We start from the raw sequence: 14,915 nt of genomic DNA, 5'->3' as shown, positions 1-14,915 counted from the left end.
AAACTGCTTTTAAAAATGCAACATTTGCTTATTCAATTTGTTTACTTGTTGAAATAAAAAAAGTATTTCTTATCTGAAATAAGCGCGTAAACACGATTAACTTGTTATATGTGTATTTATTTTTTTTTTTTTATTTTTTAAGATTTATTGTCGACCGCGATTAATAAAAAGCTAAAAACATGTTATTTTTTTATTTTTTTTTTTTTCTTTTTTCCATTGCAAATCTTTATCGCGAATAAAAACGTTGGTTTAGGTAAGATTTAACAAGTTTTACAAATACAAAAAACATTTTGTTAACTATTTAAATATTTATTAACGCTGTTTTGCAGTTATTTTTGATTTATAAATTATATACTTTAATATTCATAATTTATCTATTATTTAAAACTTTTTTTTTTTTATTTTTATTTTTTTTTTTAGGTTCAATATATTTTCATTGTTTTCCTCGGAAAAAAGTTTAAAGATAAACTGTTAAATTTCAAGATGATAATAATTATTATTATAGTCTTTGTTTTGTGTTCAGTATACAAAAAAAATAAAACGTGACGCAGTAAGCCAGGTTTGCTGTCAAGCCAAGTCTATAATTAGATATAGTCCGTTTGGCATCAGTTCCGTGCTTTTTATAAACCCGCGAATTTTACTATTTTAAATTTGTTATTTACTTTCCACTAACTAGACATATTTTTTTAAAAATTTATTATAAAGTTTGGCATACTGAATCTTAAATATAATTAGCTAAAAGAAAACAATATATATACAAAAAAAGATGGTGTTATAAATCATAAGAATTATTAAAAATAACACATTTGAACTCTAGCATGCTGTCTTCTTTATGCTTATATAATGAACAATCTATACTATAAATGCATTTCACACACTCTCTTACAATTACCAAAAAAAAAAAAAAAAAAAAAGTTTGGGTCTTATAAAAATTACTCAATAATAAGTCATATTTTCTTTTAAAAATTATAAAATAAATATAAAGGTGTGATTAATTATTCAATTTAAAGCTTCCTCCAGAGGAAGAAAAAAAAAAAAAAATTACAAAATAAAAATATATATTAGTGCATACCCAAGTTTCTATATTTCTCAACTAGATTCCAATAAGCATGCTTTTGTCTGTTTCTCCACCATGGACCGGTGTAAATCATCAACAAAAAGGAAGCGTTGCAAGCAAAGCAAATAAAGGCGACACTAATAAAACAATTTTTGTAGCCTAAATTGACAACCCAATCGGTAATACCGTAACTGACACCAAATGACATACAGTTTCTTATAATAATAACAACAACCATAGCTTCAGTATCCAACTCGTGATATGAATCGACAACATAACCAGTTGAAGAAGCACAACCAAAAACACCTAGACCTCCAAGCAAACCTAATCCGAACACCAAACCAAACCAATGCACCTCATAGTATGCACCAACACCCCACAATATACAGGCAGCGCAACCGAAAACAGCGTAAAAGCTGACAATCCATAATCTATCTTCTGGCATACTTAGACCACCACGCTTAGAAGCAATGTAAATCTTCAATTTATCACTAATGTAACCAACAATGAAGAAAATGATGACAGAGAAAATAGTTGGTGAAATATAAGCCAAACCACACATGGATGTTTTAAAGTTGTATGGATCCCCACCTAGAATCAAGGCTTCTGTAGCATTCAAAACATTAAACCAAACCAAAGAGGAACCATATAAAAACCCAGCCCACAAAATAACTGGAAATCTAGCCATATAGAATGGACCCAAGAAATAATGATGTAGTAAAAACTTTTTCTTGATACCTGATGTCAATGACATTCTTTCCCAGTAAGTTTTTATCTTATAATTGGTAGGCTCATCGCTCTTAACATATTCGACATTACTCACTTGGTTGTAAACATTTTCGTTGTCCGCAGATGTGATGGCTTCCAAATTGTGAATTTCGTTAACGTCAACCTTAGGGGCTTTTCTATCTTTTTCATTTGAAGAACTTGAAGTTTCATCATTCAATACATCATCCATTGCCTGTTGTTTCTGTTCATTAATTTGGATATTTGAAGTTTTTGAGAAAACATTAGTGACATAATCAGTTTCTTCCTCACCAGGTCTTTTAAATGTAATTGGTAAACCTGTTCTGCTGTCAATCTTCAACTTACGTTCGTAATTGGTTTCTTCCATGAAAACCAACAAGAAAACAAAGAAAATGGCACAGACGATGGCTGTCCAAAACATAACCCATTCCCAGCCTTGATTACTAGCAATGAACCCCGCAATTAAGGGTGACAAATATGAACTAGTCAATAGGACCAAAGCATACATACCCAAAGCAGTACCACGTTCATGTTCAAAAAATAAATCACTCATGGAAATTTCTGGCAAAGATTCCACACATGCACCCAACAACCCTTGCAAAATCTTGGAACCAATCCATTCTCCATCAGATTTAGTATAAGGGGGCCAAACACAGATTAAAGCAGTAGACAACATGGAAAACAAATAGACAGGTCTTTTACCATATTGTAAAGCTAATGGTTGGAAAATAAAACATCCAATACCAAAAAATAAAAACATATAACCGGTACCATTATTTAATTGATCCAAAGTGATACCAGTTTTATCACTAATTTCTTCTAAAACAGAATAAACGGCAGCTGAAGAACCACCTAAACCGGCGGTATACACCAAAACACATAAAACAGCAGTCCACTTTCTAAGCGGGTCCCAATTTAAAGGGTCATTTGGATCATCCGACGGTGTAGGAATTAAAACAATCTTCTTTTGTTCACCCTCACCGGTATTTTGTTGTAAGTCAACTAAAAATGAATTACCTGGCACAGCCTCATAATCTATAGGTCCACTTCCCATTTTTTATATTTTTGTTATATATATATTAACTATTTTTTTGTTTTAGATTGAATTAAATTCTATATTATGTTCTACAATTACTAATTCCTAAAACACTAATGATTAAAGTTCTCAATGATATTCTTTTTGGATATGTTGGTTAAAAGTATGTTGTAATATAGACATATGAATACAAGAAAAAAAGATTAGCTACAAGATTGAACCAAAAAACAATTGAGATTATTTTCTTTATGGGCTACTTATATAATATTTAAAAAAAATTTTTTTTCTTTGAAACATTGTTATTGAAACAAGACCAAAAAAAAAAAAAATATATATAATAGAGGTTATTCATATGCTTTAGATATCTATGGTCACATATGTCACAGAAATAAAAAGATAAGAGGATCTGATTTAATCATTCTATTCATTAATTTTTTTTTTTTTTTTTTTTTAGAGAGAAGGAAAGCAAACAGAGAGGGGCGGAGAAAGGTTTATTATAAGATGAATATCATTACCGAGAACATTAAATGGAAAAAAAAAAAAAATAATAATAATAATTTAATAGCAAAAGGAATTAGTTGATAAGATTTTTTTTTTTTGTACCTCGATAGATTATCCAAAGTATTAATATTATATTGAACTAATTTATCGAGCTACAAGAATATTAAAGATTGATTTATTTTTATTTCATATTTTTCTATTTTTGATTATATTCGAGATGTTTTGTTATCTAAGAAATAAAAAAGTAGAAAACTGAGAGCGAGACATAAGATCGGACATGGCTTATCACATTAACAAATAAAAAAGAATTTAGAACAATACGCTTAACCCTTTTTATTTATTTTCATTTTTGCCACCAGGCTGACCGACCGATCATCTTTCTCCCTTTCTTCTCGCCCAGCAAATAAAAATAAAAATGATAACAACTTTTTTTTGTCTTCCAAGCAATTTCTCGTACAAGTAAAATCAAAGTTTTTTTTTTTTTTTTTTATGTTTTATTTCCCCAAAATAAATCGGTATAACGCACATGGCCAACTCACACCCAAACTAACTAAACAATGCTTATCAACTCAAATCTCCTGTATTATTCGAGATGTTGCATTTGCCTTTATATTTATTTTTATCTACAAGAAAGAAAAAAAAAAAAAAAAAAAAAAATTTAAATTAGAAACAAACTGATCTCTATTACCATCTTTGATTAAATCTTATTATTATTATTATTTATCAATAACTTTTATCTGTAATCGCTTATCCCTACATAATTTTTTGTTCATTTTCTTTTTTTAAACTTTAGACAAATTTTCATTTGTTCATTAGACACACGGCTAAGTTAACGCTATTAATCCCATAAGATTTTCCCCGCTTAACTCTCTCATTAGGAATATACAAATTGTTCCAAAACGTTTCCCTAAATGCTTTTCCGTACTTATATTGAAAAGTAAACATTTTATCTACCGTCTGGAATCACATAAAAAAAAAATAAAACATATACATACTTTTTTTTAGCGGTTATCTCTTTAAAAAAAATCAAGATATATATATAAGGAAAATACATCCAAACTTTGATTTTATTATAATTGCTTATGAGCAAGGCCTTACAAAAAATAAAGTTAGCCAATTCATAGAAACAGTAATTTGAACCTCAAAAAATTTCGCTGGCAATGCGTTTATTATGTATGAAAGAAAGAAAAAAGAAAATGTTGATCGTCACAATATTCTAACGGAGTATGTTAAATCAAAGCTTGACTTACTGAGTAATAGTACACTTATTTTATTACCAAAATTCAACATAAAAATTTCATAAACAGTCGGACCATCATGTCTATTCAGGATTTGGCACCGACAAACAAACAAATATATATATATATATATTTATCACATTTTATAACCGTATAGACTTTTAAAATTATTCTTGATATTAACTTTTAATTTTAAACACAATAAACCAACAGGGAAATTTACACTGGCGGTATTGGCAGTAACGTTTGCACGACTTATATAACATACTAGGATATCACTTCCTGGTATTAATGCACAGCAAACATTCCACTCTTCATCCAAATCATAAGTGTAGACAACAATATCATTTTCCTCATTTTTTTTGCTATGCGAATCTTCCATATATTTATCCCTCACTAATAGACACATTAGAGGCAAACTTAATTCGGGCTCATTATCGTTGACAGTTGTGGCTCCAGTCTTTTTTATTGAGTACGCAAGTATATTACCTGATGTGCTATCTATCAACGCAATACTTTTCATATGATAGACGGTACGCTTTATTTTTGTGTTAGTAGCATTAACATTTTTGCTGATAATCGGTGAATATGCAGGCTCATTTACTAACTTGTTTAGTAATTTATTAATACTTGAAGCTTTTAACATGTTTTATTCTTCTTGCCGTTTTGTATCCTTAACAAACTGGGGAAATTTTTTTTTTTCTTGACAAAGTTCTAATATGTAATGTATAAGTTTGGTTCTAAAAAGACAATAAAAAAAAAGGATAAAATAATAATAATAATAAAAAAAAAAAAAAAAAAAAAAAAAAAATAGTTATTATCCGAAAACTTCATGTCCAAACCATTTCGGAAAAAAGCTACTCAATAAGGGAAAAAAAAAAAACAAAACAAAAAAAGATAACCACCGCCAATCAAAATTAACCAATTAATAAAAGGATAAGCAATTTTTTTTTTTTTTTTTTTTAGTATAATATTTATATAAGTTATAAATATACACAGTAATATTATATGATATTATATTAACATAGCTTATATTTGAATGATAAATGCGCCAAAAAAAAAAAAAAAATATATATATATATATATATATAAAATAAAAACCAAGATAATAATAGTAATAATCATAAATGAATTCCTTAATCCTCAAACTCTTAAAGCCAACACTAAATTTTTTTTCCAACTTATTCATTGTATTCAGCTGCCACTTTCTTTACAACATTTGCTGTCTTATCCATAAAGCTTTCATTGTCATCGTTATCAACATTATTCTTCTTCTTTAATGATTTATTTTTCTTCTTCATATCGTTACTATTATCTTCAACATCATAATCATCATCGTCGTCTTCATCTTCCTCGCTATCATAAAATATCATATCCACATCTTCTTCCTCATCGATGTCACTATCATACCAAAAATTATCGGCGCTATTGGTACTGCCGCTAGATCCTATATTTCCAAAATCTAAAGTAGCAGAGGCAGTTTTATTAAAACTTGCTATATTTAATTTTGAGGACGAACAAGAGGGGAAAAAAGACTCTGACGTTTTTCTATTATTTTGCGTTGCTACGTTCTGTTTCGATAGAATCTTACTGTTATTGTTATTATTGGTATGACTATTATAAATATGACTACTATCAGTATTAGCCTCGTTATTATCGAGACTATTATTACTACTATTATTATTATTATTATTATTATTATTATTAGTAATAGCGGTGGGGAGATTATTCATAATTCCAGAATTACTACCACTAGCACCCAAAGTAGTAAAAGAAGAAGTAGCAGAATTAATAATGCTTGAAGAAGATAAATATGCATCTTGAATAGAATTTGGCATAATAAAACCATCAGGGATATCTTGTTTAGACCTTTCAACTTCCATCTTGACTCGTTGCTTATATTGATCTGGATGCTTTCTATAGTCAACAGCAGCATCAACATTGGCTGGTGAGTTAATATTTGGGTCTTCTAATAATGAAACAATACTAATCAAAACACTTTCTACGGTTTGTACAGGAGACCAAGTTTCACTATCTGGTTCTTCACTTGTGGGATCACCACTCTGATGTAATATAGAAATACATAGTCTGCCATCTCTATAAACATTTGGGTGATAAATAGCTGGTGTAAATCTGAAACTTGGAGGAGAAAAGGGGAAATCATCAGGGAATTTCATTTGTGCCTTAAAATAACCCCCATGGTATATAGAATCTTCATTTAGTACCATGACACCAATATTCCACACAAATATATTATCGTCATCACTCAGTTCGATATGGAAAGATGGTATGGCTTTTTTAGGATCTGTTAATTCTCTGTATTGACGTAGTAATAAAGAGGCGGCTGTGCTTTTACGTGAATTACTCATTTTCAGTTGTATATGTTAGTTTTTGGTTTTTTTTATGTGGTAAAAGGAAATATAATATTGTTGATATTTGTTGTTGCAAAAAAAAAAAAAAAAAAAACCTCTTCCTTTTTAATTAGTTTTATTTTTTTTTAATTTTTAATTTTTTTCTTTCTTTCTTGATATTATTAATAAAAATATATAAAAAAAAGTTATAACAAGAATAACAAAAATAAGTTAAATATTTTTTTAAAAAAGAAACAAAATAAAAAAAAAAAAAAAAAGGAGGCAAAAAAGGAATCTAGTTTAAAAATTAAAAATTAAAAATTAAAAAAAAATTATTAATAATAAAAAAGCAAAGAGCAAAAAAAAAAAGCACAGAAATATCCACAGACAGAAAAATTAATCAATTTTAAGCTTGAAAGGAAAAAAACAAAAAAAAAAAAAAAAAAAAAAAAAAGAAATGTTTTAAGCATGCAAAAACAATACTACTGCCACCTGCCAGAATTGAACTAGCGACCTTTGCATTACAAGTGCAACGCTCTACCACTAAGCTAAGGAGGCAACCAATGATGCGTGTTACATGCATAATTATAATATATGTTATGAAAAGGCTGATAAAATAACTTGTCACTTGTCTTTTCATATATTTTGAGCCATCTAAGGTGTAACTTATATGTTTTAAAGTAATAAGTAACTCTTAAATCAACGACTTTTATATATGTGATTTAGTTTCCAATTTTTTTTTCTATTTGCCATGTATATTATTCTTTTCTAATGTTTCGTTCTTGTCCATTACGAGAATTACATGCTTTTTGGGAGTTTCTTAATCTGCCATTATTGCTACACTCTCTATGAACTGTGACAAACACTTAATATGAGAAAAATAAATGAACAATCCGTGCGACAAATAGGCTAGATGGGATATTATGGTTGTAAGATAAATAACTTTAGATATATTAAAGAAAAAAGGGTAGAAACAAGTTGAGTGATTATAATTAGTTAAAACAATAGGTTCTGTATGTATTTATAGGTAGATAAGAATAGGTTTGTTTAATGAAATATGTATTATCATATGGAAATATTTTCAAGTTTGAACTGTCACGTGCAAAGTAAACATACAATCGTTTGTACGGCCCGCAACAATAAATAATAATGAATTAAAAAAAAAAAAAAAGGGAAAATAATTTACATTATATTAACTTATGTCCGATTACATCCGGATTTCCGTACAAAAATTATAATAATAAACGCGTTAATTATCACTTTTTTCAATTTTTTTTAAAACGCGTTGCTTACAATTATTCTTTTAGGGCTCTTTTTGAATATTTTTCAAGCATTTTGTACGACTACCAAACAAAATATATATTATATGTTATATATATATATACATAATACAAAAACATACGATTTAAACGTTGAATTGATTCTTTCTAATCTTGTTCTTTTTTTTAAAAAAAAAAAAAAAAAAAAAAGAAAGAAAGAAAAACAAATAAACAATCAAATCTCAAGTAGTTATAAAACTGAAACGTATCTACTAACACAACAATAATAATAAATTAAATAACATAAATATATATATATATATATTTATAATTCATGATTGATAAGAATAGTAGAAAAAGAGTACCTCTAATAGAAACAAATGCCAATAAAGTAGCATTGCCAACAATGTGTGCAACAAAAATAAATAAAACTGAGCTTTTGAAAGTTACACCGCTCATAAAAAACACCGGTATCACTGTTATCAATAAAGAACTACCAGTCTCACATTCTATCAATAATAACAAAAAACAAATAGTAGCTGACGTTGAAGAAGAAAAAGAGGGAAAAAACGAAAAATTAACTGTGATAGCAGATCAACAACCACGTCAACAAGAGGAAGAAAAAGACGCCGATGTTACAGAGTTACATGTCTTAAAAAAACTGAAACATAACAACACTACAAAAATAAAAGCAACAAAATTCTGCAAAAGGTCAATTGATGGTGCCTTATTTCAGGAACATCCAAAAATTTTACCCGTTTTGTCAAATATTAATGCTTTAAATACAACGTTAACTAATAAAAGAAAATTTGCAATTATGAAGTCTAAAACCAATAACATTACCAGTAGTAATGCTAAAAAAACTTCTTCTATAAACACTACACTCAAAACAAACAATCAAAAATTAATCTCAGATAATATTAGTGCAAAAAAACTTGTTAAGCAGCCAAAAAAAGCTGTTGTCAGTAATAGTTTAGATATGAAAAACTGGCAACAAAATTGGAAGCAAATTATGAAAAAAGGTACACGTATATATTTTGACATAATTAATGATGCTGTTGTTGCCAATACCACTAATAATAACAGTCCCAATAACAGCGATATAAATGAAACATACATTTTGTTAAGGAATGCCTTTATTTCATTAGGCGCTGAAATCAAATCCTTCTTTGATACACATATTACTATTGTAATTACCACTAGAAGCAATATATCTGATTATTCCAAATTACCTGAAAATGATGTTTTAAATAAGGCTCATCATGCTTATATGAAAATTTGGAATTTTGATAAAGCTCAACGGTTTTTGAAAAACTTAGATGTTGATATTCATAATTACAATGTTCCACAAGATAATTATCATAATACTGATTCCTCAATGAAAAATAAATCTTTGTCCCATTATTTAAAAAATGAAAAGCTTTATGGCCCCACTGATAGAGATCCATTTTGCAAAAGGGATGATATTCATTATTTTAAATCATTTGTCCCTCATTTATACATTTATGATCTAAACCAACAGTTTAGTCCCATTATTGCCATAGAATGGCCCAAAAATGATAACACTAACAAACCAGTAGGCTATCCAAAAATTAAATTTGGCTCATTGGGAAGATGCCCCTTTGTTGGAGATGAAGGATATGATGAATTACAACCCCGTCGTATTTTGAAAAGATATAAAAGAGATAAGTTAAATGAAAATTATGCCCTGATATTGCGTAGGTTATATAGCGAAACAGCTAATCCTAATCCAAGTAATAATTTATATATCATTGACACTAAATATATGGATTCAGAAAAGTTGTACAATGAAGAATTCAAAATCATAAAGGGAAATATGAAAAACAGTGATGCTACTAACCTTGGGAACACTTTGACTACTGATGGCGAGAATAGACCCGATAAATGCGATTTATCTATAACCAACAGATTACCCCCAAAGGCTACGTGGAAAAGACAAAATCTAGATAACGATGGTACCACGACTATCAATTGTATTGAAAACAATAGTAATGAGAAGCGTGGTCCTCCAGCGTTAATAAGATTTGAAACCGCCGAATTTGAGGAATCTCAAAGGAAAAGGTTAACTCCATTTGAGATCAAGGCAAGTGGCGTCAACTTATCTAACGACACAGGAAATGGACTAGCACCAACTAAGAGTTCTGTTGTTAATAAAACTTTGCAACATTTAAACAAGTTGGTTGTAGAAAGGAATAATAATAGTAAACCACCGACTTTAAATAACATGGGTGGTGCTTCTACTTCGATTTCTAATGCTACATCTAATAGCACAAGTGTTGCCACTACTGCTGTAAGTGCCACGTTAAATGTTACTAATAGCGGCAGAACTGGGGGTGCCTCAAGCACAATTAACCATAACAACACATCGAAATTTAACAGCACTAAAATAAATAAAATATTTACCATCAATGATTCTTCACTTAAGCATGGAATTAAGAATAACACTTCTACAGTGACAAAAATTCGTACACCAGCACAACCACAACCACAAGCTATTAAAGATAAGAAATTAGGTGGAGGATATTGTGAGAATTGTCGTGTTAAATACGAGAGATTAAGTGAACATATTAAAACGGAAAAGCATCAGGAATTTGCGAATAACGACTTGAATTTTAAAGCTATAGATAGTTTGATCGAAGACTTACATGTAGCTATTGCATTAGAAAGCCCTACTAAGATAAACAAATTGCATTATTAAATTAGTAATATAATTATTTAATTGTTCCTTATAATGGAAAAAGAGAATAAAGATATGAATATTTTTTTTAGTTATTTCTGTTGAACATAAGAACAAAAATAAACCGTGAATGATAATAGCTCAAATATGTAAAGTATGATATTTAGGAGTATCAATATATATATATATATATATTATTTTATTTTATCTTATTAACTTGAAAACATTGAAAATATTTCTAATCGTAAAAATTTTACCAAATATATACCAAAAAAAAAAAAAAAAAAAAGTCTTCAAGTCATTACCTTGGTCAATTCTTTCCTGTCAAGCAAAATTTTCCAACCTTCTCCGTTAGGAATAGCCCAAATTTTCTGGAAAAAAAATCTATTATTTGTAAAATTAGATGAATGTATAACATCACCACAATATTCTAGGCACTTAAGAATTTCCTGTTTATCATTATCATCAACAGTAAAGCATCCAGCAATTAAAATCGACCAAGGTAAAATTCCCCATATTCTATTTTTGAGCGGGATTTTACTCACAGCTTTTAAAATTTGTTTAACAACTTTTTGTATTTTTTCCTCATACATATCAAATTTCCCAAATCTAATTACACTTATCATCATTTGACTCAATAGATAACATGATTTGGAAACAATTAGCCCACAATGAACACTAGCTTCATGGGATTTACCAATTAAATGCTGTGGAATTAGTGGGGAGGTATAATAAAGAGCCATATTGTTTAATTGTACTAGTTTATTATACAAAGTTACATCATTCTTAATTTGATCGAGCGGTAGACGAGAAATGTATGATATTTTCGCCAATATTTCAAAGGCATCCAAGGCACTACCCAAAACCGGGTTGTTCATCCACTCCAAATCACAGTGGTAAATGGGACATTTCAAAAGATGTGATAGTTTTTTGAAAATTTGGAATGGATTGGGTAAATTAGAAATATCTGTGGCGAAAAATACAACAACCGAGTAATTATAAATGAAACTTTCAATAAACATTCTTTCTTCGGGTTGTAAAATTAAAGAGTCCTTTATGGTAAAAATTAACTTGCTTTCAATTTTTTCTAATTTTTTATCATCACTTGGCTTGGAGATTGTTGTATGTGAGTTTGTATTAGAATTAACTGCCATTATATCATTAACAATTTCATATTCCAATTTTTGTAAACCTAGTTTCAAAAACATTTCATCGAATTCATCTCTAGTGTAGTTATCATGACAACTATTTAAACTAGTTGTGTTACTTGAAATACTGTTGGTCCTGGTAGACTTGGAAACATACGAACCAGTGTTATTTACAGCACCTGGAAAATCCGTGGCAGGGTCTTTATGTAAATTGACACTATCCAATGTCAAGTATGTATTTTTTTTCTTCAATTGAGTAAAATCTTCTTTTATATCATTATCAGTGGCGTTGCTAACACTACTTTTGCTATTAATGGCAGGATTAACATCACCGTTATTTACTTGACTAATGTCAGAAGGTTCAAAATAGATTTGTTGTATAATAATAAAAGCATACGACAAACATTTGGCACACTCGTCTACCGTCCCTGAATTACTAGATTTAGTTCTTAGACATAACAACAGGAAAGCTGCTAGCAGCCATCGCTCCGTAGTGACATGGCCTTTGTGTTCCATAATATATTTTTTTATTAGTTCGCAGCTACTTTCATACAACTGGTTTGATAATAGGGCGATTGATGGATCATACCATTCCAAGTAAACCGATCCACAGCACAAAAAAACTTCTTTCATTATTGGGTTATGTTCGACTTGAGGGATAAAAGTAGCTTTTGTAGTTAACATTGGATGAGTTTCTTGTGGTCCAATTTTAGGTATAAATCTTTCAACACAAACATAAAATAAAAAAGCTTCGTCGCTGGGAACTTCGTCCCATCTTCCTTGATACTTTCCATCTTCTATATCCTCAACCAATTGTTTATATTTTTGGGTTAATTCATTCCCATCATCTGAAAAGAAGCTATAATTTGAACGAAGATTGACATCTGGTATTTTCGCAGGTGGTTTCATGACATCATTCTTTTTATGAAAAAATGGGGGTCTAACAAACATTTCCTCAGAAAGAGGAACATAGGATTGAGGAGAAAGTGTTTGGTTGGGTGGACTAGAAGGTGCAGGTAGTTCTTGTATAAAATTATTATTAATAGTTGAAGGAGCGTTTGGTTCATAAGCATTTTGCTGGTAATTTGAAGGCGAATGGGAGGAAACAATTTTATGTTGGTTTTTTGAAACAGAGCTATGAGATCCTATGAATATATTATTATTAGTGTTATTATCAGTATTATTATCAGTATTATTATTATTATTATTATTATTATTATTATTATTATTATTATTAGCAAAAAGAATTTCATCAATAGTAGCATTAGTAGTATGATCAACATTTTCTAACACTTCAGGTGTTGATAGTTTGGAATAAGTAAAAAATTCAGAATGCGGTATTTCTCCTGTATTATTTGTTAATACTTTGTATGGTTCCACTTTAATATCCAACAAGTTTTTAAAAATGTTTTGGTACTGGTCAACGTCTTCTGCTTTGTCATCCACACCGAAATTCAGGAGTTCGTTACCAATATTAAATTCAAGTTGATTATTTTTCTTTTTCAGTATTTCATTTTTAACCAAACTTTGGAATTTTTCATCTGACTTTCTTAGCATTTCTAAAGATGGGAACTTTGCCAATGATTTATCATATTCTATAATTTCATCAATATTAAAATGTATTCGTGCCGTATCCTTAAAAATTTTCCTGTATTTAAGAGTAGTTAATTCTAAATTATGATAAAAATAGGGTTTGGTTTTTTTTGTATACAAAAACAAGAAATTTTCATTGTTATCCTCATCATCAGTTTTAATTGAAGAATTACTAGTATCCGCTACAATTGTGTATTCATCAGTGAAGTCATCTACTGTACAATTAACAAAAATTCCATTCTGTTCATCTTCCTGGCCATCATCACTACCATCAAGGGAGTTCTTTGGCCACCTACAATACAAAAAATTTTTCTTACAATTATAGCATTTAGGATGTAATTCATCACATTTCTTCTTTCTATCTTTGCATGTCAAGCACCCGAGTTTTGATCGGATTTCTAAATTTTTGACTATTTCTATATTTGAATTTTTTTCTAATAGCTGTTTAGTTCTTTTAGTTTGGCGCTTTCGATAAATAATATTTTTTCGCTTTGTGATATTAGAAACAGTGTTATTGTTGGCTGATATGTTATTGTGTTCCATAACTTTTTGATTATCTTTTTGGTTATAGATTTAATTTTTTCTTTTTTTATGATTGTTTAAGAAACAAGTAAGTGATGGTATTATTATTTTTTTAAATAAATAAAAAGAACAGAACAGAAAATAAAAATAAAAAAAAAAAAGAAAAAAAGGAAAAAAAAATTGTCGGGGGCTGTTGCGATTTAAACCTTTCTTTTGTACCGTTGATTATATGATTTTTTTTTTTTTTATATATACATTGAGTTAGAATCTTATTGTCACTTGTGTTATACTTTTGTTTTTGTTGTTGCTATTTGTATTAGTAGTAGTATAAAGTAGTGATGTTGATATCTACAATGGCTTAACCTTTTTCCGCCGAACCTTTAAAGGTTGATTTAATAAAGGTAGCGAAAAAAAAAAAAAGGAAAAACAAGAAAAATAAATTATAGTGAAGCATCTAAATAATTAAGTAAAGAGAATTCTTTAATTTAATTTAATCATTTTTTCTTTTTCTTTTTTTTCTTCTTTTTCCTAGCAATTTTAGTTATCCAGCAACACTAAACAAAAGATCCAAACGATGATGCTTTTATCTTGAACAAAGTAAGCTAGATATCTCTTGTAATATAATTTTAAAACAATTTACTAGTTTATTTTTTTTTCTTTTTCTTTTTTTTTTTTCGTAAAAATATCAAGACAATAAAACCAGGTATTGGTGATATGTAATCAAAAGGTATTTAAATAACCATGATTCACGTGTTATCAGAGGTA

General features: G+C 28.8%; 5 protein-coding genes and 1 non-coding gene across 6 annotated transcripts; 1 reads left to right on the top strand and 5 right to left on the bottom strand.

Annotated features, from left to right (window-relative positions):
* Nucleotides 1-1,061: 1,061 nt before the first annotated feature.
* On the bottom strand, nucleotides 1,062-2,858 carry SCDLUD_003733 (uncharacterized protein; the record flags this gene model as incomplete). The annotated part of the gene is made up of 1 exon (XM_046078258.1): nucleotides 1,062-2,858. One exon carries the CDS (start codon nucleotides 2,856-2,858, stop codon nucleotides 1,062-1,064), a length of 1,797 nt encoding a protein of 598 aa, XP_045934661.1.
* Nucleotides 2,859-4,715: 1,857 nt separating this feature from the next.
* SLM4 (Slm4p) lies at nucleotides 4,716-5,225 on the bottom strand (the record flags this gene model as incomplete). The annotated part of the gene is made up of 1 exon (XM_046078257.1): nucleotides 4,716-5,225. The coding sequence occupies one exon, from the start codon at nucleotides 5,223-5,225 to the stop codon at nucleotides 4,716-4,718; it is 510 nt and encodes a 169-aa protein (XP_045934660.1).
* A 535-nt stretch (nucleotides 5,226-5,760) lies between these two features.
* Nucleotides 5,761-6,948, bottom strand: CDC34 (SCF E2 ubiquitin-protein ligase catalytic subunit CDC34; the record flags this gene model as incomplete). The annotated part of the gene is made up of 1 exon (XM_046078256.1): nucleotides 5,761-6,948. The coding sequence occupies one exon, from the start codon at nucleotides 6,946-6,948 to the stop codon at nucleotides 5,761-5,763; it is 1,188 nt and encodes a 395-aa protein (XP_045934659.1).
* Nucleotides 6,949-7,416: 468 nt separating this feature from the next.
* Nucleotides 7,417-7,488, bottom strand: SCDLUD_003730. The gene has a single exon. It is a non-coding gene; the product is annotated as a tRNA-Thr (tRNA).
* A 1,035-nt stretch (nucleotides 7,489-8,523) lies between these two features.
* On the top strand, nucleotides 8,524-10,908 carry DBF4 (protein serine/threonine kinase activating protein DBF4; the record flags this gene model as incomplete). The annotated part of the gene is made up of 1 exon (XM_046078255.1): nucleotides 8,524-10,908. The coding sequence occupies one exon, from the start codon at nucleotides 8,524-8,526 to the stop codon at nucleotides 10,906-10,908; it is 2,385 nt and encodes a 794-aa protein (XP_045934658.1).
* A 272-nt stretch (nucleotides 10,909-11,180) lies between these two features.
* On the bottom strand, nucleotides 11,181-14,171 carry SCDLUD_003728 (Zn(II)2Cys6 transcription factor; the record flags this gene model as incomplete). The annotated part of the gene is made up of 1 exon (XM_046078254.1): nucleotides 11,181-14,171. The coding sequence occupies one exon, from the start codon at nucleotides 14,169-14,171 to the stop codon at nucleotides 11,181-11,183; it is 2,991 nt and encodes a 996-aa protein (XP_045934657.1).
* Nucleotides 14,172-14,915: the final 744 nt, after the last annotated feature.

The sequence above is a fragment of the Saccharomycodes ludwigii genome, chromosome IV (assembly GCF_020623625.1).
Source record: "Saccharomycodes ludwigii strain NBRC 1722 chromosome IV, whole genome shotgun sequence".
Lineage (NCBI taxonomy): Eukaryota > Fungi > Ascomycota > Saccharomycetes > Saccharomycodales > Saccharomycodaceae > Saccharomycodes > Saccharomycodes ludwigii.
The sequence above is the reverse complement of the archived record's forward strand: the minus strand, read 5'-3'. Positions and strand labels throughout refer to the sequence as shown.